General features: G+C 39.2%; 1 protein-coding gene across 1 annotated transcript; it reads left to right on the top strand.

Annotated features, from left to right (window-relative positions):
- LOC127637807 (YY1-associated factor 2-like) lies at positions 1-21,730 on the top strand. Its single transcript, XM_052119085.1, has 4 exons — positions 1-85; positions 380-505; positions 14,046-14,198; positions 20,554-21,730. The coding sequence occupies exons 1-4, from the start codon at positions 60-62 to the stop codon at positions 20,795-20,797; spliced, it is 549 nt and encodes a 182-aa protein (XP_051975045.1). The 5' UTR covers positions 1-59; the 3' UTR covers positions 20,798-21,730.
- The last annotated feature ends 1,387 nt before the right edge of the window (positions 21,731-23,117 follow it).

A 23,117-nucleotide genomic window follows, 5' to 3' on the forward strand; every position in this document is an offset into this window, starting at 1 on the left:
TGGTAGTCGCGCGCGAGAGGCGGCTGTGCCTGCAACGTTACGCATACACTTTCTGCAGCATGGGAGACAAGAGGAGTCCGACGAGGTAAACCCATAAACCACAAACTCCCTCAGCTGTGGCTTCAAGATACTCGAGGCGACCATCTCATGGCTTGAAACAGACCATTAGGCTGAGTGTGTGTGAATGAGAAAGACGCAACAGAGTGGCCACCATGGCGGACTGCCTGTTTTATGAACCTAAAGTGTCATATGATTAAAGACACCGCTTCGCGCGCACAGGGGTCGGGCTGACTTTGTGCATGGATAAGATCAGATGTTGTGTCGGAGATTCCTACGGTTCGAGATGTGATGTTATCTGTGTTTGTTTTGCTTTTTGAAGGCCGAAACGGCAAGCGAAGCCCTCCTCTGACGACGGCTACTGGGACTGCAGCGTGTGTACGTTCAAGAACAGTGCCGAAGCGTTCAAATGCATGATGTGCGATGTCAGGAAGGGCACGTCAACGAGGTGAGTGCATTACGATGTTTACATGGTTTACCTGGCTTGAGAGATCTGTGCTTATATGTTGTGACTAAAACTATCGAGCTAAACAGCATTTGTGTGTTGATTTATACTTTAGAATGAGCCTTTTGTTGACTATAATGCTGTCTATGTAGGGGACTCACAGGGTTTTGAGACTTAGCCATCGAGCTATTTAGCTTTTTCTGATTTATGCATGTATAATTATTCATAACGTATCTTTTGCAATGTCAGGAACAAATGTGAGCAATCAGTATAAAATTATTAGTGAGATGTGTTGGTAAACGTCCATTTTACCCTATATACAAGTGTATATTTATTCTATGCTTATATTACATTATATATGTATAAATGAAGAGTAATTGGGGTTTGATTCAGTTGCATACTTTTAAAGTATATTCGTTGTTTTCAGTCATTTATTGAACCATACAGCACGTAAGCAAGAACTGCACTTTACTGTCATAGTGGGGTTTATACACATAACTCAGTTGGCTGCTAAATTATCTCAGTAAATGAAATCATAGCTTGGCTTTGGAAGCAGCACCGATTAGATTTTCAGAAGTAAATTAGATGTTGAAATGAGCAATCTCAAACAATTGCAGCATCTGTTAAATGCTAAACATTACATTTAGCCTAAACTCCAAGTTCAAGTCATAAATGTACCACTTATCACATAATCTTGATGATTTGCATGTTAAAAAAAAGAAAATGTGGCATTCAAATTAGTATTAGGTTTAAATGTTCCCCCTGTTGTGATCTAAATGGAGCCATCCTGTGGCAGCAACCCAAGAGAAACCACTAATGACCTCATCAGAAAAAGGCATGTAATGGGCTGGTATTTTCTCACCCTTATCTCATCCATCATAAAAATCCACTTTCACTGTTTTAGAACAGTCAGGGACTGAGTCGGCAGTCTGTTATTTCCCTTATGTCATTAAGATGAGATCAAGCCAGGAAGTAAAACATTCCTTGTCGTTTAAAAGCAGTTGATGATGGCAGATCTCGGTTCTCAACAGTACAAGATAATGATCATTTTTATAGTGGAGTGTTTATAAAGGCATAATTATCATTCAGCACTTGTATTGTGAATGATTGATCGCATTACCGCTGCTAAATTAAGGCGTTCTAACAGATATTTGGAGCCAACAAATTTTCATTGCAAAAGTGTGGTTTGATGTGGGGGTGGGGAGCTGTCACTCGTCCAGGCCACCACAGCAGCTGGCGTCCAGACGGCCTGAACTCATTTGCATTCAACGGCTTAATCAAGAACACTGTCATCAGAGGAGGCATCATCACATCAGGATGCACACTCATGCCCATAAATAAACCCATGGTTGCGCATATGCCCTGTTATAATGCCTTCGAGATGGCCACGAATGATGAGTTTTAATGATGATGTCCCCTCAACTGTGTGATTGTTATAGTTCATTAATTTACGAGTGAATGCATCAGAAAGAAGGGCTTTGTGACACACCCTCAAAGGAATATTTCACCCAAAAATTACAAATTTTGACATGTTGTTCCCAATCTGCGTGACCATTATTTTTTCCATGGAACACATCATGAGATCATAATGTCAGCCTCAGTCACCAGTCACGTTCACTGTATGGAGAAAAGACAATGAAAGTGAATGATGCCATCTCAAGTTTTGGGTCAAATATCCCTTTAAACTCAAAGTGTTGCATTTTTCTCTAGGCTATATTTCTCTAAAAGAACAGCATAACAAACTAGATTGCAATATGTCCTATTTTATTTGTTTCCTATTTTTATGTACTGCGCATTTGTTTGCTTAAATGCAAAGAACATACATTTTATATTAGTGCTGACTGGTGCTATCATCTTTGTTATTCTCCTGAGCATGCAACAAATGAGAATGATGACAAAAGTTTTTGTTTAGATTGCGACTGCGTGCAGCGGATGGCAAATGAATGTTTTATGAGGTTGATTTAGCTGAGCCTGACTGATGTGTGGTGAATGATTCAAGGGTTAATTTAGATCATGTTTGCAGGGCAAACGTTAGCAGTTGCATCTCATCAAATACGTCATTTTGGTTCAATTAAATCAATAAAGCGTGTATCTTTAGGTGTTTTCCAGCAGTGCTGTTTGAGAAGAGCTGAAATTTCAAATCAAAATCAGCTTGAAATCACCATAATACAAGCTTCCAAGAGAACAGGGTTTTAATGTTACTTTGGCATTGGTGGATATTTGCTCCTGTTCGAAGAGTGATTTGTTTACCTGGTTGTTACCTTGTGCTGACAGACTGACGGTTAATTGATGAAGCTTCTGTGCTTCATGTGGAGCCTTTTAGGCCACTGCGTCGCCGACCCCGAACCAGATGGAAAATTTACTGACACACTCTGCCCCCAGCAAAAACAGTCACTCTGCAGGAGAGAGTGTTATACCATTCAATTACCACAAACACAGAATGAATGTCCCCTTCAGACCAGGCCGGTTTTTACTCAAACCCTCTTATGATGAAAGATTAAGCAAAGGAAGGCTGCATTATGTTTTGTTTCACCAGGTGAGCATGAGAGTTCTATTTGACTTGACACTAATGTATATTTGTGTTGTCACAACAAATTTAAGGCCATCAGTTATCATTTGTTGACTTAACCTGTGCGCTCTATAAGGGTATCGCAGAGAAATTTGGACCATCATCCTTCATAGATGTCACTATCAGTTAGGTGATGACAAATGAAAGATTTCTATTGTGAATGATATTGAGCAAAGCATAAATCTAACCAGGAATCCGCAGTTTCTTTTTTTTTGCGGTAGCAGTGACATTTCTTCATGATCAAGGTGTGATTACGTGTGCATTGTGCTAAAAATCAACTAGTCAGTGGATTGCCTGAACGAGTTATTCAAATAATCAGTCCTAAGAAATCACTGAATAATTCGGTTTGATTTGGGTTCACCTGACACCAATCGGACGATTTGTAAAAGATGCATCCATGTGTTCGAAAACAGCTAGATGGAGCGCAATAGAGTGGTTCAGACTGCAGGGATCTCAAGACTAATGTGTCATGGTGGTCGATTAATCGAGTCATCCAACAACTGGCAAGTCAAATAGTGGGGTTGACTACTAACATTAATATTTTAGACGTGGTGGTTTTAAAGGGAGATGCAATTTTCATATTAATTGAGAGAGACAACTTCTTGACCCTGTTTTCGCCTGGTATTAAAATGCACTTCGGTTGATCCGATCACATGTGGTCTGCACAAATACAGGTCTAAATGGGGTCTAAAACATTTTGTGATCGGATGACAAAAACGACATACGAATGTAGTCAAATACACATATGACCACATCGCATTTGAGGTGTAAGCGCTAATCCGTCCTGTATGCGTCCCGGCAGAATTGAAGTGCCTCACCTGTCAATCAGCTACTGCGCTAAAACAAGAGTTCAAACTCTGCCGGTTACATGCGTCTTTAAAAGAAAATAACCATCCGATTGGAAAATTAAAAAAAGTGGATAGTGTGTCTGATATCAACAAATTTAAGCAACCAGGTGTAAACAGCGATGTGTCTCACCTGGCCACATGTGATCGGATCCCCTGAGACACATCGTAATACCAGGTGTAAACGGGGTCCATGAAGGGCGTTTTTGCGTGATTATAGCTTGCTGTACTTAAAAGTGATTAATAGTCTGCACAGTAAAACCCTCTGCAAGAACTTCCGTCGCTTAAAGTTTTGTCCATTTAATGCTTTAAGGTTTGTCTATTTATGCACCGCTGCTTGTACAGCCATCAAAGCACTGCATCAACATCACATTACAAGACGATCACTGATGTCAAATCCTTTGTTATGAGTAATGTTCCAGTACTTGAGGTGCTTTGGAAGTCTTTTTTCATACTGTAAATAAATAGTTTAAGTAAAGTGTTTAAACAGCTTGATGTCATGAACTAGTGTATCAGCAGTTCTGCACTTTTTAATTGCACAGTGAGGAACACCTTGAAAATCCCATCTCTCTGTTTACATTGAAGCACGTCATTCTGCGTTCAGGATGTGCATAAGTGGTTTTGTGCTGCTCTGTATTGAAGCCTTATTTTTTTTTACTTTTTTTGCTTTGATAGTTTTGTGCAATAAGATGTTATTGTTATTTAGCCTATTTATTTGTGGCATTATCGTTAGTTACAGTTGAAGTCAGAAGTTTACATACACTTATGAAGTCATTAAAATTAATCTTTTAACCACTCCTCAGATTTCATATTAGCGAGCTACTTTATCACATGAGTAATTTTTCCAATAATTGTTTACAGACAGATTGTTTCACTTTTAATTGACTATATCACAATTCCAGTGAGTCAGAAGTTTACATACACTAAGTTAACTGTGTCTTTAAGCATCTTGGAAAATTCCAGAAAATGCTTCTGATAGGCTAATTGGAGGTGTACCTGTGGATGTATTTTAAGGCCTACCTTCAGTCTCAGTGCCTCTTTGTTTTACATCATGGGAAATTCAAAAGAATTCAGCCAAGACTTAGGAAAAAATTCACAACCACGAAGCATGGGGGTGGCAGCATGATGTTGTGGGGATGCTTTGCTGCAGGAGGGACTGGTGCACTTCACAAAATAGATGGCATCATGAGGAAAGAAAATTAAGTAGATACATTGAAGCAACATCTCAAGACATCAGCCAGGAAGTTAAAGCTCGGTCACAAATGGACAATGACACCAAGCATTAGAGCCTGACCGATATGGGATTTTTGAGACAATACCGATTTTAGAGGGGGGAATTCACAGATTACATTCTACGTGGATTGTGCTTCGATTCTGCACCGATATGACTATCCAAAGGTACTCTGAATGCTGCTTCCTTAAGTAAATATTTTTCTCAAAGAATATTTGACATTATTATTTTCACCCCTTTTTTCCGTAATTTGGAATGCCCAATTCCCAATGCACACTACATCCTAGTGGTGGCGTAGTGACGAATCTCAGTTTCCTCCACATCTAATCACATGGCTTGTTGAACGTGTTACTGCAGGAGACATAGCTGTGGAAACTGTGCTTCAAAGGGGATGAATTAAAAGATGCTACTTTTCGAGAGAGTTAACCATGCAAACTGTCTAACAGATTATGCAAAGCACACTAATAAATACAACCCTGTAAAAAACTATAATATATAAAAATAAGATTTTTTTTTTTTTTAGATCAATTATTCAAACTCACTAATCAAGTACTTTGTTATTAGACTATTAGCCGGCCATTCCTACACTGTGGCGTTTGTGCATATCCCCTGACCGCATCAGTGTGAGCTCTCGTTTCTTTGCCCAAAAAGGCAAAACCATTGCAGTCAGAGAAAATATTCCCAGCACGCCTTTCCCAAATAAACCAAAAGCCACATAAAACCGCCACGTTACCCGGTAATTACAAGAGCCTGTATTCATTTATTAGAGACATTTCTGCATATAGTTTTCAAAACATGATAAGGCACATATTCTACTTTGACTGTCTGAAACAGGTTGACCTCATTTTAATTCAGATACAGTTCTGAGCCATTGATGAAAGAAGGGAAAGCTGGAAACTGAAGCCATGGAAAGTCATTGTGGATCTGCAGGGATTTGAAGAGAAACTAAAGGAAAGCACTACCACTTTACAGTAAAGTTCCTTAACATTAGTTAAAAAATGAAAATTGTCTTTTTACTTCCTCATGATGTTCCAAACCCATACAAATTTATTTTTGCATGGAACACAAAAGGAGATTTTAGTCTTAATTACCATTTCTTTACAATGAAATTGATTGCTGACTGATGCTTATCAAATACATTTGTGTTCCACCGAAGTAGGTTTCTAACAGCATAACAGTGAGTAAAGAGTTACAAAATTAACATTTTGGGGTGAACTAGTCCTTTAAATAATGTTAATGGATGCAACCGTATTGTAAAGTGCTACCAGAAAAGTGAATGCTTGGAAAGAACAGCAGAAAAGAGAAGAGAGGTGGGAGGCCACAGGCCAGCTGTCAAACGGGGGCTTGGCAGTTGAGTGATGCATGGAGACTGAATGTTCACACAGTGTAGCACATTAATCATGGTGTCCCCTCCCATCACTCAAGCCCATGAGTACACAACCCTCCCCAGTACAGTCATTACATCATTATACAAGCATGCAGATATGAACACATCTGAGTGACTCTTCGCTAAGAAGAGAGAATGTAGCCCTTGTGCCATTGTAATTTTACAATGAAGATAATTTCGTTCTTAGCAATAGGCTTCCATACCAAAGCATTTATGTAAGAGAAGAGGCCTTTTGGTGACTGTGATTGACTCTCATAATAACATGTCAATGTTAGCTATAACATCAAAGAAAATTGCAGAGGATATTGTTTTCCTACGGAAAAGTTATTAATTAAGCAATAGGGTATTTTTTTAAAGCTGTCTTTAATTTCCAGAGTGCAATATCTGTGACAGATATGAGGCCAAATATGATCTAACAACGATCTTATAACACCATGTAAAATCAAATGGGCCGAACCAGACCCCTCTCCACCGCCGCAGCGCATACTCTGTGAAAGGCAATGCAAATAAAAAATTATGTTATACTTCTAAAAAAAATTATGTCTCTGCAATTATTTTGAGTGCAGTAACTTATTAAATCAAAACCGGCTGTTAAGTTTGAATATTGAATATGATGATACCAAACTCAAATAGTATTTACTGTATATGGACCAATAATTTAAGAGGTAAAGACGCATATTGCATGTCTGATGGTAGTTTGTTTTTATATGCCACATTTCCCAGGCTTTAGAAGTGTATTAAATGTGTGAGGATGTGTCTTGCATTGTCTTACATGTACAACTAGCCTAAGTCACGACTAGTCGACTATTAAATATCAGTAGCCGTGCAACCCCAATCTACAAGACTGTTTTATTAGCAACACAAATATGTTTTACCATTCATGTGGTTTGCTCTGGACTCTAATATGTTATGGCCAAGTTTACTATAATGTAATGTTCAGAAATAGAGGCATTTTTGGCTTTTAAGTCTAAACTTGTTTTGTCGATTAGTTCAGAAAGTACCTACATATATTTATTTACTGTATATCACTTTTAATAACTTCTATTAACTTAAAAAAATATATTACATTATATAATGCTCAAAAGAATATTAAAATATGCAGTGCTGCTCATATCCACAGTTGACCACGTTAATGGTCTGAGTGACTCTTTGCTAAGAAGAGAGAATGTAGCCCTTGTGTCCTTTTCTTTAGCGTAGTAATTTTACAACTTAAAGCCCAAATTATGCTTCGCTAAACGTGCGCAGCCCGATTTTTCGTGATGTCTTGTGCACACTTGCGCATTTCAGACTGCGTGCACAACACTCACACAAAACACAGATTTGCGTGTTTGGATGGGTGGCATGTTTAGAGAGCTGGATGAATGTCATTGAATTTGTTTTGACGATGGCTCAAGTGAAATTTCATACTGAAGCAGATACAGTGTAATTTTTTTCTAATGACACGTGCAGCTGTCAGTGAAAAACTACATTTCATTATGTCTGTTAGTCACACATGAAGCCCTGACCACTGATATATATGCACACATATCAACATACACAATGTACAAACATTGCAAATCGCTGTTTTCTGCTCGGTATTGCGTTTTCTAAAGCTAATCCAATTACACATCATGGAGGATGCACTTTTTCCTTCATAATCTCATCTTCTCATTCAAATGAATTTGAGGAACGAGTACTCCACCTTCTTCCATTTATCCTACAGAGTGTGTAATGCGTACGTATTATGTGCTGTACACATTTCTCGTGTGTCAATTTTGCATTACCGCAATGTATACCAGTTTGCAAATTTCTACCGGTTTAACATGTCTAACGGTATATCGCCCACGCTGTAAGATTGCTCATGTTCCAAAAGACTTCAGCAACACTGTAATGGCATCACGGAATGTGGAGAATACTGGCATAGTGTTATAAGACAACAAACATGATTCGGCAGTAAGAACGATACAGTGGGAGAGGTATGGCGAATATAAAAAGTTTGTGTACTGTACTGTTAATGTGGTGTTTCCTTATTATCGTTCATGGTGGCAGCTTCTCAGTCTCCGCTGGGCATAGGCATCTGAGTAATAACGCGAGTTACATGATTTGGTGTAATTCAAACATTAAATATCTCCCAATTAAACAACATTAACAATAGCAGTAACTTTCTCCATTTTCCTGTAATCGCTTGCCCTCATGAGAGAGTGCGTGTTTCCCTTATTAAATGTGCATCATGTAAGATTCAGAAACCCTTGATTTTAATGACAACTGTGACCGTTAAGTGAACTGCAGCCAGCTACCTGTTGCTCATCCTTGTGCACACACTCCACAGGGATGTGAGCGAGCTTCGACCAAAACAATGACGTAACATACAAAGAGACGTGATTCACCGACATCATGCTGACAGATGAGGTAGCATAATTAAAATTACAGTTATGATTGTTTTACTACAAACTTTGAGACTGTATATTAAGTTTGACTCTTCAGTGCTGGCACAAGGCTAAAACAAAGTATGGATATAGGTCTGATTATGCGAGACTGTAGTTTGAAGTAATCACTTTTCTTTGCATGATACATATGCTATCCTATAAATGCTGTCAATGTCGGCGAATGCCCTGGCAATGTTCACTCACTCACAGATCACGTTCCCGCTTAGCCAGACTAGATTAGTTTGTGTAGGAGTCGGTGTTGTACTGGATTCCATCTCTAAGATATCGTTACCTAGTGTTGCAGACAGTTGTCGCTATTGAATAACGGAAGAGAAGCACTGAGGGAATGTCCTCAGGAGCACGCATAAACTTCACATCCGTTGCATTTTCACTGCAAATTTGACCCGCTCCCGTCGCATGAAAATCAGTCTACAGGCTTTAATAGGCAACCTAGGAAGTCAGAGAAGGGCTAATTTTTTAAGTTGCATTACAAGCCATTCACACATTGGCAAAAAAAAAGGCAAATATTACATTAAAATTGACCTTTAAAGTTCAAGCAGCAACAATTGAATACTTATCTATTAATACAATCATCCAACTAAATGAAAAGGTAGGGAAGGAATTTATAAATTTGATAATACTTCATACAATATTAAGATACCATAATATAATATATTAAATATAATGCTAAATTAAAAAAAGAAATACAATAAGAATTATATGAAATTATGGCAATTAATCAATAACCAAAAATGTCAATCAAGTTTAATTGCACCTATGGGTTATCATTAAGTCTTCAGTTTAACACTAAACTTCATTTTTTATTGGGCTATCTATCTTAATATAGAGAAAATTTAGTTTGCTTATACTTGCTTTAAAGTCTTATTAAAAAGCCTTTAATAAGCCTTTTAAACTTTTTTGTCAGCAAAAACTAGGCAATGTGATATTACTGGGTAGTGTCAGAGTGCAGAAAGCTTACATATAGGCAGTTATGACAAAGATCCTGAAAAAAGGTGGAATGCTCATGATCTGTATCGGCCGATCAGATGAAAAGAAGATCGGTATCGGTTGAAAATCCTGATCGCAGCATCCCTACTAATTAGTGGGTCCACAAGATAGCAACACTCACATTTGAGCCATTGCTGTCACAAAGAAGTGCGAAGATGATGTAATCTCTACTAAACATCAGGAGATGAAGATAAAAACAGAAACTGACAACTAGTCATTATTGCAACATATACACAATATTGACTGATTATGCATTATATTTTAATATATTAAAATCATTGAAAGGTACAATAGCAAAATAAGCAAATTAATAGCTGAGATTATGTAGATCTTTGTTGCTACAGTATGAGTGAGATGACAAAGACTCTCTCCCTCAAGAGAAGGCTTCAGAAGTAGGCAGGATCAGCAGCTATTAATGCTGGTTATGGTGCTCTGTCTGGCAAAGAGGAAATGTAACAAAAATTGATTTCCTCTGAATGGAGAGTCTAACAGTACAAAGCGTGAAGGGAGCTAAGAGTCAAACAGCAAGCAGCCTAGTCTTGACATGAGAGTCAGCCACCCCAACAACTAATAATGGCTGTTTTCACTTGCCTTGGGCTCGGGATCAATGCTAATGACCAGTTCTTGGCAGTTCTGCTTTAAGACTCTTGATGTCCTAATTTCACAATGTGTAACTTCATTAGCCATTCCCAAAGCACCCAGGGGTTATTGGCTGAAAGTGTAAACATTGCACCAGTACTACAGGTACTGAGAGCCTGCTAAAATCACTGTGTGTGATATGTTAAAAATACAGTTCTCCTTTAAATGGCCTTCATACTGCTCTGTTGTAGACTGTTTATGCATTGCTTTTGGTTTAGCAGCTGTTCTTAACATTAAAGCAATAGTCACAGTTCTCTGCACCAGTCTATTAACAGGAGATCCCCTTGTGCACCGATCTGAAATCAGTGTGTTTGTAGATCTGATAGGATCTGTAATTGCTGCAGCTGTCAGGTCATTTAATTGAAAGTGCAACCAATGGATCAAATGATAACAGCAGTACAATATCCTAACAGACATTCATTAGTAGGATAAAGGGTTGTTTGAGTGGTTTCAAATTGGTCATTTACACACACAAATCGAGTATCCGATTACTCTCAATTGACAGCAGTGATTGATCATGAAAACTACGTGCGTGACGTGACTTTTCACGAAATCTATAATGTAGAGACTTTGACTAATTAATGTATATATACTTTTTTATATATTATTCTCCTCAATTTGGAATGCCCAATACCCAATGTGCTCTAAGTCCTCATGGTGGCGTAGTGACTCAATCTGGGTAGCAGAGGACATATCTCAGTTGCCTCCTCATCTAAGTCAATCCGCACATCTTATCATGTGGCTGGCCGAGTGCATTATCGCGGAGACTTAGCGCATGTGGAGGCTTCGCTATACTCCGCGGCATCCACGCATAGCTCACCATGTTCCCACATTGTAGCGACCATGAGGAGGTTACTCCATGTGACTATCAACCGGGCCAATTTGGTTGATTAGGAGACCTGGCTGAAGTCACCAAGCACGCCCTGGATTCAAACTCACGACTCCAGGGGTGGAAGTCTGCGTCTTTACTCGCTGAGCTACCCAGGCTCCAATGTATATTTTTTAAAATAAAATTAAGGTTTATCCTTTACTGTAAATCTCCCTTGGTACCTCCATGTTTGCGTGATGAAGATTTCCGCAAGAATTGTAAGTCCAACATAAAGTGGCGTTCCATTGCATTTTTCCCAGTATGAAGTTTAAGATTCCGAGTTAAATGGGAGGAAGCATGAATCATCACAGCAACAAACTCCAAACTCTAGAGAAGCACGCATGCACGCACACACACTCAAGTTGAAATCTTTTATTCAAACATCATCTTCTTTTGGTTTAACGGTGGTTTGCATACTTATAATTACTGCCACCTACTGCACATCTGTTCAAACATCTAGATGGAGTACAGCTGAATGTAACAGAATGCAGGGTCTTCAAAACTAGAGCTGCCCCTACCAAATATTTTCCTAGTTGACTAGTTGTCATTAGTTTAAGCCATTAGTCGACTAGTTGTCGCACATTTGGGATATTAATTGAATTACTTGTATATATTTTGGCGGGCAACAGAAAATGTTTTGAGTTCCAGTTCTGGAATGTTATATGTAACATTGCTAACACTGTTCTATATTACAGAGAAATACTAAACCGTAATAATGAGCTTTTAAAATATAAATGTTACAAGCGCACACAAAGCGAACCACAGCGACACCGGCAAAAGCGGTAATGATTCTGACAGACGATGATCTCGGGGATTGACTATGGTCAGAGTGATCGCAGTCACTCTGACCATCAGATGCACTGATACATAACGTCCCAAAAGTTCTTAATTGGATTCAGGTCTGGGGAATGTGAGGGCCATTCAATGGCATCAATGCCTTTGTAATCCAGGAACCGCCTACACAGTCTGGCCACATGAGGCTAGGTATTGTCCTGCGCCAGGACTAACCCAGCGCCCACTGCACCAGCGTAAGTTTTGATGATGGGTCTGAGGATTTCATCCCGGTACCTAACAGTAGTCAGGGTACAGTTGGTTAGCACGTGGAGGTCTATGCAACCCTCCAAGGATATGCCTCCCCAGACCATCACTGACCCACCACCAAAATGGTCATTCTGGAGGATGTTGCAGGCAGCATAATGTTAATCACAGTGTCTCCAGACGCTTTCACGTCTGTCGCATGTGCTCCGTGTGAACGTGCTCTCATCTGTGAAGAGAACGGGGTGCCAATGGCAGACCTGCTAATTTTGGTGTTATCTTGCGAATATCAATGGTGGTGGTGTAGTGGTCTAAGCACCATAACTGGTAATCTGGTAATCAGAAGGAGGATGCTGGTTCGAGCCCCACAGCCACCACCATTGTGTCCTTGAGCAAGTCACTTAACTCCAGGTTGCTCCAGGGGGATTGTCCCTGTAATAAGGGCTCTGTAAGTCGTTTTGGATAAAAGTGTCTGCCAAATGCATAAATGTAAATGTAAAATGTCTGTTTCTGACAGTTTGGTCAGACACATGCACACCAGTAACCCGCTGGAGGTCGTTTTGTAGGGCTCTGACAGTGCTCCTCCTGTTCCTCCTCGTACAAAGGAGCAGATACCAGTCCTGCTGCTGGGTTGATGCCCTTCTACGGCCCTGTCCAGCTCTCCTTGTGTAACGGCCCAACTATTGGTATCTCCTCCATGCTCTTGAGACTACTTGGAGACACAGCAAACCTTCTTGCAACGGCACTTATGGATGTGCCATCTTGGAGGAGCTGGACTACCTGTGCAATCTGAATGGGCTGCAGATACCACCTCATGCTACCAATAGTGACAAGGACACTAGCAAAATGCAAACTTAGAGGGAAAAAAATCAATCAGGAAGGACAAGAGAGCAATTGTCTGTGGCCACCACCTGTAAAACCATTCCCTTTTTTAGGGGTTGTCTTGCTTTTGCCTCTCCAGTGCACCTGTTGTCATGTTAATTTGCACCAAAACAAGTGACATTGATTCACAATCGCTTAGGCTTCCTAACTGGACAGATTGATATCCCTGGAGTTTAATTGACTTTGTGTTATACTGTGGTGATTATGTGTTCCCTTAATTTTTTGAGCAAGTATTTACATGTCTAAGCCCCTCCACCCCGAGTACTCAGAGCACTCAAGTAATTACTTTGAGTACTCAAATAGACAAAATGACCAAATGGCAAAATACTGAGGGTTAGGGTTTTGTTTAGATCACTAACCATAATTATGAGCATTAACAAGCACCATTAATAAATTGCATTTTGAAACACAGTGAATTCCCTGCTGTAGAAGGGAAAACAGATTAATGAATTTGCTGCCATTTCTCAACTGTTGTGAAAACACATTCTTCTCAGATTACTGTATGTAGGCAAGATTTCTCAACTGGCTTTCACTCTAGCCTGTTTTAACTTGCTGTTTCCCACACAGTCCTTTTTATCAGGCTCTATTGAGCTAGGATTATGTCATCTCGATTTGAAATGTCTTCCTTGCTCGCCTCTTACCCTTGCCTATATTCTTCTCTCTTTTTTCCACAGGAAACCTCGTCCTGTTTCCCAGCTGGTAGCCCAGCAAGTCCCTCAGCAGTTTGCTTCACCCACACAGCCCAAGAAAGAGAAAAAGGAAAAGACAGAGAAAGACAAGAATGAGAGAGAACCATTGCACAAAAAGAATAATCACAAGAAAATGAGGTGATACATTTTCCTGTGTTCTGGAATTTACTGCATAATTCCTTCTCCCCAAATAAATTAAGTGGCTGTAGGTTTTGCATTTTATACAGCATGTATTTTACTCTATGGATTATCATTTACTGCATGTTTGCCATCCTTCTGGAAATTTGAATATATATGATATTTTATGTCTACTAGTGATAATCAATGAGAAAAAGTTATAATGCATTCTGTGATCGTTGGTTACTAGAGCAGCACGATTTGTACAAAAAGTAATATTGCGATTATTTTGAAAAATATTGTGATTGCGATTTTTTGTTTCACGTGCTCAACTGCCAAAAGGCTACTGTGGTTCCCCTTCTGTCACTCACTCGATGTTGTGTCAATGTAGTGACACTAGGGGTCTCTCTTGAGAGCCTCGGTTACCTAACGCTCAGCGGAGAGTCTAGCAAACATGGGCTCGATTCGGCACAGCACAGGTAGATCTGCATTTCCCACAAGTGAGTCTAATTGTACAAGTCTTGTGCAAGGTCAGGGAGTATGAGGAACAAGTAATTCTCGTGGTCCCCTACTGGCCCACTCTGACTTGGTTCTCAGATATCACGCTCCTCGCGACAGCACCTCTCTTTACAAATTCCCCTGTGGAAGGACCTTCTTTCTCAGGGACGGGGCATCCTCTGGCATCCACGCCCAAACCTCTGGAACCTCCACGTCTGGCCCTTGGATGGGATGCGGAAGATCTAAATGATCTACCACCAGCCATCGTAGACACAATCACTCATTTATGCCCTAAAGTGGTGCTTATTCGCAAATTGGTGTTTCTCCCGATCTGAAGACCCACAGCGTTACTGTGTCTGATGCGTGCTTTGCGCACCTATTTGTATCGCACGCAGAGCATTAGATACACTGAGCAGCTCTTTGTCTGATTTGGTGGACAGTAGAAAGGGAACGCTGTCTCCAAACAGAGGCTTGCCCACTGGATCGTGGATGTCATTGCATTGGCCTACCAGACCCAGGCCGTACCCGCCCCTTGCAGGTTCGAGCGCACACTACAAGGAGTGTGGCATCCTTGTGGGCACTGGCCAATGGCACTTCTCTAGCAGACATCTGCAGAGCGGCGGGCTGGCAACACCCAATAACTTCATGAGGTTTTACAATCTCCGGGTTGAGCCGGTCTCATCCCGTGTTTTGTCTGGTCCAAACACGTAGAATTGGTTTAGCTGGCAGGGTGTATCGCTTGCGCATAGCGCCTTTCTCCTCCCCTGAGGTGAAGACGTGCGCTCTACTCCCCCAGTCAAGTCCAAAAGTTATGGACCCTGGGTGTCCTTTCTCCCTAGTCCTCTGGCTCCGAATTCAGCGGAGGAAGTTCACAGCCAGACCTGTGCTGTATTTTCCACGGTACGATCCCCCTGTCGGCAGACCCGTGTCTCCCTTGGGCAGAGCTCCTTTTGCCCCCCGGTCGCGGTGTTTGTAGAGCTCTTCCCCATCAAGGCAGGACCTACCACCTCGCCACTTTTTGTATTTTTGTAAAAATACAATTACAGATAATAAAGAAATTACACCTTTTACTAATCCGTGAGTAATGACATCATTTTGATTTAACATTAGAATTAAAGTTCTGGTCCTCGCTAAGCCCATGTGACGTATTTGCAACATTTTAACCTCCCCTGCTGGGCAGGATGTGGTCTCAACGGGGTCTTTTCCCCCCCTGAAAGAATAGGATTGGTACAGAATGCCTTCCCCGATGTGTGTTATACCGTTAGATGGCCCCTGCCACATCTAACACTCTGGAGAGAAAACATAGAGAGAGAAAAGGAGGCGGTGGCTGGCGCGGCCTGCTCCCTTGCTAGTTATGTTGCTTCCCTCCCTCAGGGATGTGGGGAACTTTATGCCATCTTATGGGATGTTGGGGAAGGTTACATGCAGTCTGATGCACCTGCTATTTTCACACACAGCAGCTTGCTTTCACCTGCATCAGCAGTCCACGTAACGCTGTTCAGTGTTGTGGGGTTTTTAGATAGGGACCCCTAGTGTCACTACATCGACACCACGTTGAGTGAGTGATAGAAAGGGAACATCTTGGTTACGGTCATAACCTCCATTCCCTGATGGAGGAAGACTATGTGTCCCTCTTGCCACAACACTGTACTAAGCTGCTGAAATGGCTGGGACCTTACTCTTGACTCCTCAGCTAAAAACTGGTCTGAACAAATGCACGGTTCCCTCCTTTTATGCTGTGTGTCCAGGGGAGGGGCATGCAAATTCTGTTCGCCAATTCTCATTGGCCTTTTCTCAAAGATGGAGGTAACCAAGGCTCTCAAGAGAGACCCCTAGTGTCACTACATTGACACAACATCTTGTTCCCTCCATCAGGGAATGGAGGTTACGACAATAACAGAGATGTTTTCATACTCAAGTCTTTCTAAAAAATAACCAAACCGAGACCTTTTTTCAATTCACCCACAAACAAATACTGTAAATACAGATGAAGTCAAAAGTTTACATACACCTTAGCCAAATACATTTAAACTTTTTACAATTCCTGACATTTAATCATAGAAAATATTCCCTGTCTTAGGTCAGTTAGGAGCACTACTTTATTTTAAGAATGTGAAAGATCTGGGCAGCTCAGCAAGTAAAGACGCTGATTACCACACCTGGAGTCGCAAGTTCAAATCCAGGGTGTGCTCAGAGACTCCAGCCAGATCTTATAAGCAACCAAATTGGCCCAGTTGCTAGGGAGGGTAGAGTCAAATGGGGTAACCTCCTCATGGTCCCTATAATGTGGTTCTCTTGCTCGGTGTGGTGAGTTGTGCTTGGATGCCGCAGAGAATAGCGTGAAATTGGGCATTTCAAATTGGGGAGAAAAGGTGAGAAAATAACAAAAAAAAGGAATGTGAAATGTCAGAATAATAGTAGAGAGAATTATTTCAGCTCTTATTTCTTTCATCACATTTTCAGTGTGTCAGAAGTTTACATACACTTTGTTAGTATTTGGTAGCATTGCCTTTAATTTGTTAAACATAAATTGTCAAACATTTTGGGTAGTCTTCCACAAGCTTCTCACAATAAGTTGGCCATTCCTCTAGACAGAACTGGTGTAACTCAGTCAGGTTTGTAGGCCTCCTTTCTTGCACATGCTTTTTCACATATCTTCTATCGGATTGAGGTTAGGGCTTTGTGATGGCCACTCCAATACCTTTACTATGTTGTCCTTAAGCCATTTTGCCACAACTATGGAGGTATGCTTGTGGTCTTTGTTCATTTGTAAGATTCATTTGTGACTGAGCTTTAGCTTCCTGGCTAATGTCTTGATATGTTGCTTCAATGTATCCACATAATTTTCCTTCCTCATCTGTCCATCTATTTTGTGAAGTGCACCAGTCCCTCCTGCAGCAAAGCACCCCCACAATATGATGCTGCCACTCCCATGCTTCATAGTTGGGACGGTGTTCTTCGGCTTGCAAGCCTCAGCCTTTTACCTCCAAACATAACATGGTCATTATGGCTAAACAGTTCCATTTTTGTTTCATCAGACCAGAGGACATTTCTCCAAAAAGTAAGATCTTTGTCCCCATGTGCACTTGCAAACTGTAGTCTGGCTTTTTTAATGGTGGATTTGGAGCTGTGGCTTCCTTGCCGAGCAGCCTTTCAGGTTAAGTTGATATAGGAATCGTTTTACTTTGTATATAGACAACTATACAGTGAATTAAAAGTGAAACAATCTGTCTGTAAACAATCGTTTTAAAAATTACTCATGTCATGCACAAAGTAGATATCCTAAACAACTTGCCAAAACTATAGTTTGCTAATATGAAATCTGTGGAGTTGTTAAATAATGATTTGATAAGTTCAATCTAAGTGTATTTAAACTTCTGAATTCAGCTATACATAAAAAGTGAATCAAAGGAAAAAAAAACGCTTAATTCAATTTGTACCCATCCACCGTGTACCTGTTTGATCCATTTGTGATTGGGTCTCAGCCCACGATTCGTCATCATTAGTTATTGAAACCCAGGCAACTTGAATGTTAGGGGTGCTCCAATTAGATTTTAAAATCCGATACAGATTGCCAATTTTCTCTTCATTTAATCATTTAACGTTTTATCAGCAGCTCTGTCAAAACTGGTTATATGTAAGCTTCTGCACAATGTTACTGTTTACTGAATTTCCTTGGTGGTAATACCATAGTTGTTGCCTAGTTTTTGCTGTCAAAAATAGGGTTAGGGTCAACCAACTGTTGGTTGAATAATTAAATAAACAAACAATTAATTATTTAAATATTTTATTTAATGTACATTGCAGTGTAAAAAGGGTGACGCTCTCTCGTGAGGTAAACAAATGACTGGAGAATGAGTGCATGTTTCTGGACTCTACAGGTGCTACTGTTAATAATGCAGTTTGCTCCGCAATCATTTAATAAATATGTTTGAATTATACCCCATCTTGTATTCCACATTATTGTTATGATACCAGTGCCTTGCAGAGACCGAGATGCTGCTACCACAGATGATAAAAAACCCCCACTTCATACAGGGATGCACTGGTTTAGTGTAAAGTGCTTGGTGCACATAAGCAAACAGAACTGAACTCTTGTTACACCAAGCATGAGTTATGGAGCTCTGAAAACTCTGTAAAAATGCTCTAACTTAATATAGACTGGACAGAGCAGTGCAAATAAACTTTGAAGCGAGCAGACTATTTATTTAATTAAATCACAGCCTTGTGTGATTTAATAATCCCATGAGGTCATATCGCAGGTTTGATTTTATTTTGATTAATTGTGCAAGCCTGTTGGTTACTACACATTTTAAAATCCAACTGAAATTCAAGTATAATTATTATCTGCCCCTGATCACCCTTATTTTCTAAAAGTGGCCCCTGATTTACATAATTTGGGTATTGCTTCTTGTAGTTTGCAAGGCTCAATATTTTAAACATATTCCGGGTTCAATACAAGTTAAAGGAATAGTTCAACCAAAAATTTGAATTCTCTCATTTAATCATCCTTATGCCATCCCAGATGTGTGTGGCTTCCTTTCTTCTGCAGAACACAAATTTAGATTTTTAGAAGAATATTTCTGCTCTGTAGGTCCATACAATACAAGTGAATGGGTGCCAAAATTGTAATGCTCCAAAAAGCTCATCAGGGAGGATAAAAAGCAGGGAGGAGAATTTATAGTAAAAATTTACTAAAATATTGATCTGTTTCTCACCCACAGTTATCGTATAGCTTCTGAAGGTATTGATTTAACCACTGGTGTCAATTTGATTACTTATATGGTGACTCATGTGATTTTTGGAGCTTCAAAATGTTGGCACCCATTCACTTGCATTGTATGGACCTACAGAGCAGAAATATTCTTCTAAAAATCTAAAACGATGAGAGAATTTCTATTTTTGGTTGAACTATCCCTTTAAGCTCAATCAACAGTATTCATGGCATAATGTTATTACCACATTAAAAAAAAGAGCAAAAATCTCAGTTTCAGTGAGGCACATGCAATGCAAGTGAGTGGGGCCAATTCGCAAATGTAAAAATACCCCGTTATGAAAGTATAGCCACATGACAAACAATATACATGCTAACATGATTTTAGTGTGATAAAAATAGTTTACTAACCTTTTATGTGTAAAGTTCCATTAAATTTTACAACTTGGTTGCCATGATGACGCAACACTGTAAACACTAAAATGACTGTAAAAACGATTTAAACAACTTTATAGCTCAAATAATACAGAAGTTATATGAGTGCTTTTATAAAATTATCAGCTTCGCATTTCTGCCTTTTTATTCCACCAAAAATTGGCCCCATTCACTTCCATTGTAAGTTCCTCACTGTAGCCTCTATTTTTGAGGACGAGTGAAAATAAATTTTGTGGTAATCAAAATCACCACAAATGTCATTTGATTGAGCTTGTAACTTGTATTGAACCCAGAGTATTAATTTAAGCTTAAATAAAAAAAGACATTAATGCATAATTTAAGTAAAATCTCTTTAAAAAAAAAAAAAACACCAAATCTCCTAAAATTTAAACACCAATTTATCTTTTAGTGATAAACAGGTAAGTGTTAGCAAATGTATCCAAATATCTGTGAACAATAGTATATGCATTTAATGAATTTCAAATATATTACTGCAAAAAAATATTATTTTGTATTTATTTTTTTGTATAATATATTTTTCAAGTAAAGAAATATCTAAACCAATAACAAAAAAAAACATTTTGTTTCTCATGAAATCTTACCAAATTTAGTGAGGTTTATGCTTAAATCAACACAATTATTTGGGGTAAAACATATAAACCTAATTTGGCAGAAAAACAAGTTTGATTTTTTTTTCTGATCTGTGTTCCATTGCTCCATACATTGCAGGCCCAGGTTAAAAAATGTGGACCGGAGCAGTGCTCAGCATCTGGAAGTGACAGTGGGAGATCTTACAGTTATCATAACAGACTTTAAGGAGAAAACTAAGCCCTCTTCCAGTTCTTCCTCCAGCGCAGCATCTGGAGAACACCATTGCCAGAGCGGATCCAACTCTGACAACACAGAAAGGGGGATCTCCAGATCCTCATCCCCACGAGGGGAGGGGTCCTCACTCAATGGGGAGTCTCACTAGGAACCCTTGGATTATGAACATTACTTCTAGTCTCCTGAACCTAATAATCCATTTTAACAGACACAGAAGTGAGATTATGTATGCCAAGACTTACCAAGACACAGACTTAACTCAGCAATACAGGCCATCTCTCACTACCACAACTATAGTATCTGAAGATAGGATTTCTCAGGATATGGTTTTCCTGGTTTGCTTTAATGCCCTGAAGGTCAGCTTGTGATAAATTGTTTTTAAGCAACTTTGAGTACAGAAAAAATACAAGAAATTGACAATTCTAAATTATTTCTGTGTAGCACCAACATGATGGGATAGTATTATGAATCAGATCAGTGTTGTCTGTTTGGATTTAGACACCTACATAAAGTCTTGTTCTCTTTACTATCATGGCATAATTTTGTAAACTTCTTTTAAACAGCAATCTGAAAACACTGCAACAGCACCTGTTATGTTCCAGAAATTATCCCTGAGGTTAAAAAAGCTTTGTGGTTAAAGACTTATTGAGTCAACTGTTGTGCTTCAACATTAATAACATGTAAATTGCAGCAGTTACGTATTGTAACTTTAATATACATCAAAATGCATTATGGGGTGCGTGTTAGGCCATCTATGAGTAACTGTGACAAAACAGGACTTCCTTTCTCTGTTTTTAATTGCACCTGCTGGTACTTGGTATGCTTTATTAGAAAACATTGTTTGCTTATTTGTTCGTCATTTTGGACACTTATGGTAGATTGCATCTCTTGTGCGGCTTCTACTATCTCTGTTGTGTGAGAATGTCTTGATAAAATTCTGTTAATTCCACAAGAAACAACATTTATGACTAAAATTTTCAAATGTATTTGTAAGATGTTGACTACATCCCCTACTTTATGATGAACAGTGGTATACAAATATATTGCAGTATAGAAGATATCTCTTAATAAAATGTAAGATTTAAACTCCTGTTAACAAAATTATTTCTGGGGAAAATTCAGGGATTATGTGGCACCAGTTTTAAGTTCCGTAAAACTCATGACGAGGTTAATATTCACTGCTGGCCCTGCACGTTGCCATGGGGAGTGATGCAATATCTTGCATATGAATACAGTAAAACAATTAATTGCCTTGTTCCTTACTTTACAGTACTTATCAAGTAACAGCAGTGTCTAACACAATTTGGCCTTTGAAAATAAATTGACTCTACATCAGATTTAGCCATCAAAACTTACTAGTAAATATACTCTCACTTTTAAGTAATTTCTGAACTTACTTGGCATTTATCATGAGTACTCCAAATGGCTACTTGATAAATAGATTTAAAAAAAAATCTTACTATAACTAGCACTCTTGCAAATGGTAACAACTGATGCAAATATTTGAAATCAGCCACTATTTAAAAAACCTATAATTTAATTGTATAATATAGCAAATTATTAACATCATGAACAAAGTAGATGATGGAAAATATTGTAGTAACCCTAAAAGGTGCTAGTAACTTCGAGGATGGCTACTAATAAGTATTGAGGAATAAATCTTAATATAGCTGAAAGCAGCGATGATGGGCCCAAGCACCATGGGTCCTTTTTTACCTGGTGGCTTTTGAAAAACAATGCAAGGTGGACATGCATTTGACATTATTCTAAACCATTTTAAAGCAATCTTCAAAATTCGGTTGTAAGAGCCACACTTCCTGCTGCCAGGTGGTGGTGCTATGGGCTTGACCCAAAATAGTCACATCCAAGTGATTAGCCCACAAGACTAAACATACATCTACATTTTTATCTAATTCACACATTGCATAGAAGATATGTGACACTTCCTGTTTCCCATTTCCCACCATTAATTGAATGCCTCACCATAACAACATCTTTCGATATTTAAAAAAATCTGTTCACAATTTAGCATCTTCAGTGTCTTGGAATAATGTTGTCTAAATTTGGTGAGTCTCATGAATCCCCTAGGAGTATCATTTAAATTTAAAAGACTGCAATATTAAAAAAAAATAAAAAATGGCAGACTTGTTGGGCAGAGATAATAACTATAATAATGAAAGTTGTCTTGCTTGATGAGAACTATGTACTGTAAGTACCAATTTTGTTGACTAGATGAAAATGGGGGTGCTTCAGAGGCCATCTTACATGCCCATTTTAAAGGGGGCACTACAGAGCCCCCTCCACACCCATGTGTGAACATTTGCCCAGTCCTAATGGCTGACGACTCTGTGTGTGCAAAATTTCTTGAAATTTGAAGCATGCCAAGTGGTTAAAAAACACTCAAGTATAGAAAGGAATAATAACAATTAAGGTGTTGCCATGGCAAAAATCAAATATTCCTTTACAAT

The sequence above is a fragment of the Xyrauchen texanus genome, chromosome 45 (assembly GCF_025860055.1).
Source record: "Xyrauchen texanus isolate HMW12.3.18 chromosome 45, RBS_HiC_50CHRs, whole genome shotgun sequence".
NCBI classification, from domain to species: Eukaryota; Metazoa; Chordata; class Actinopteri; order Cypriniformes; family Catostomidae; genus Xyrauchen; species Xyrauchen texanus.

Coding starts and splice junctions, on each gene's coding strand:
- LOC127637807 (XM_052119085.1), top strand. CDS start 60: ATGGGAGACAAGAGGAGTCCGACGAG. Junction 506..14,045: donor AGGAAGGGCACGTCAACGAG/GTGAGTGCATTA, acceptor TTTTTTCCACAG/GAAACCTCGTCCTGTTTCCC. Junction 14,199..20,553: donor AATAATCACAAGAAAATGAG/GTGATACATTTT, acceptor CATACATTGCAG/GCCCAGGTTAAAAAATGTGG.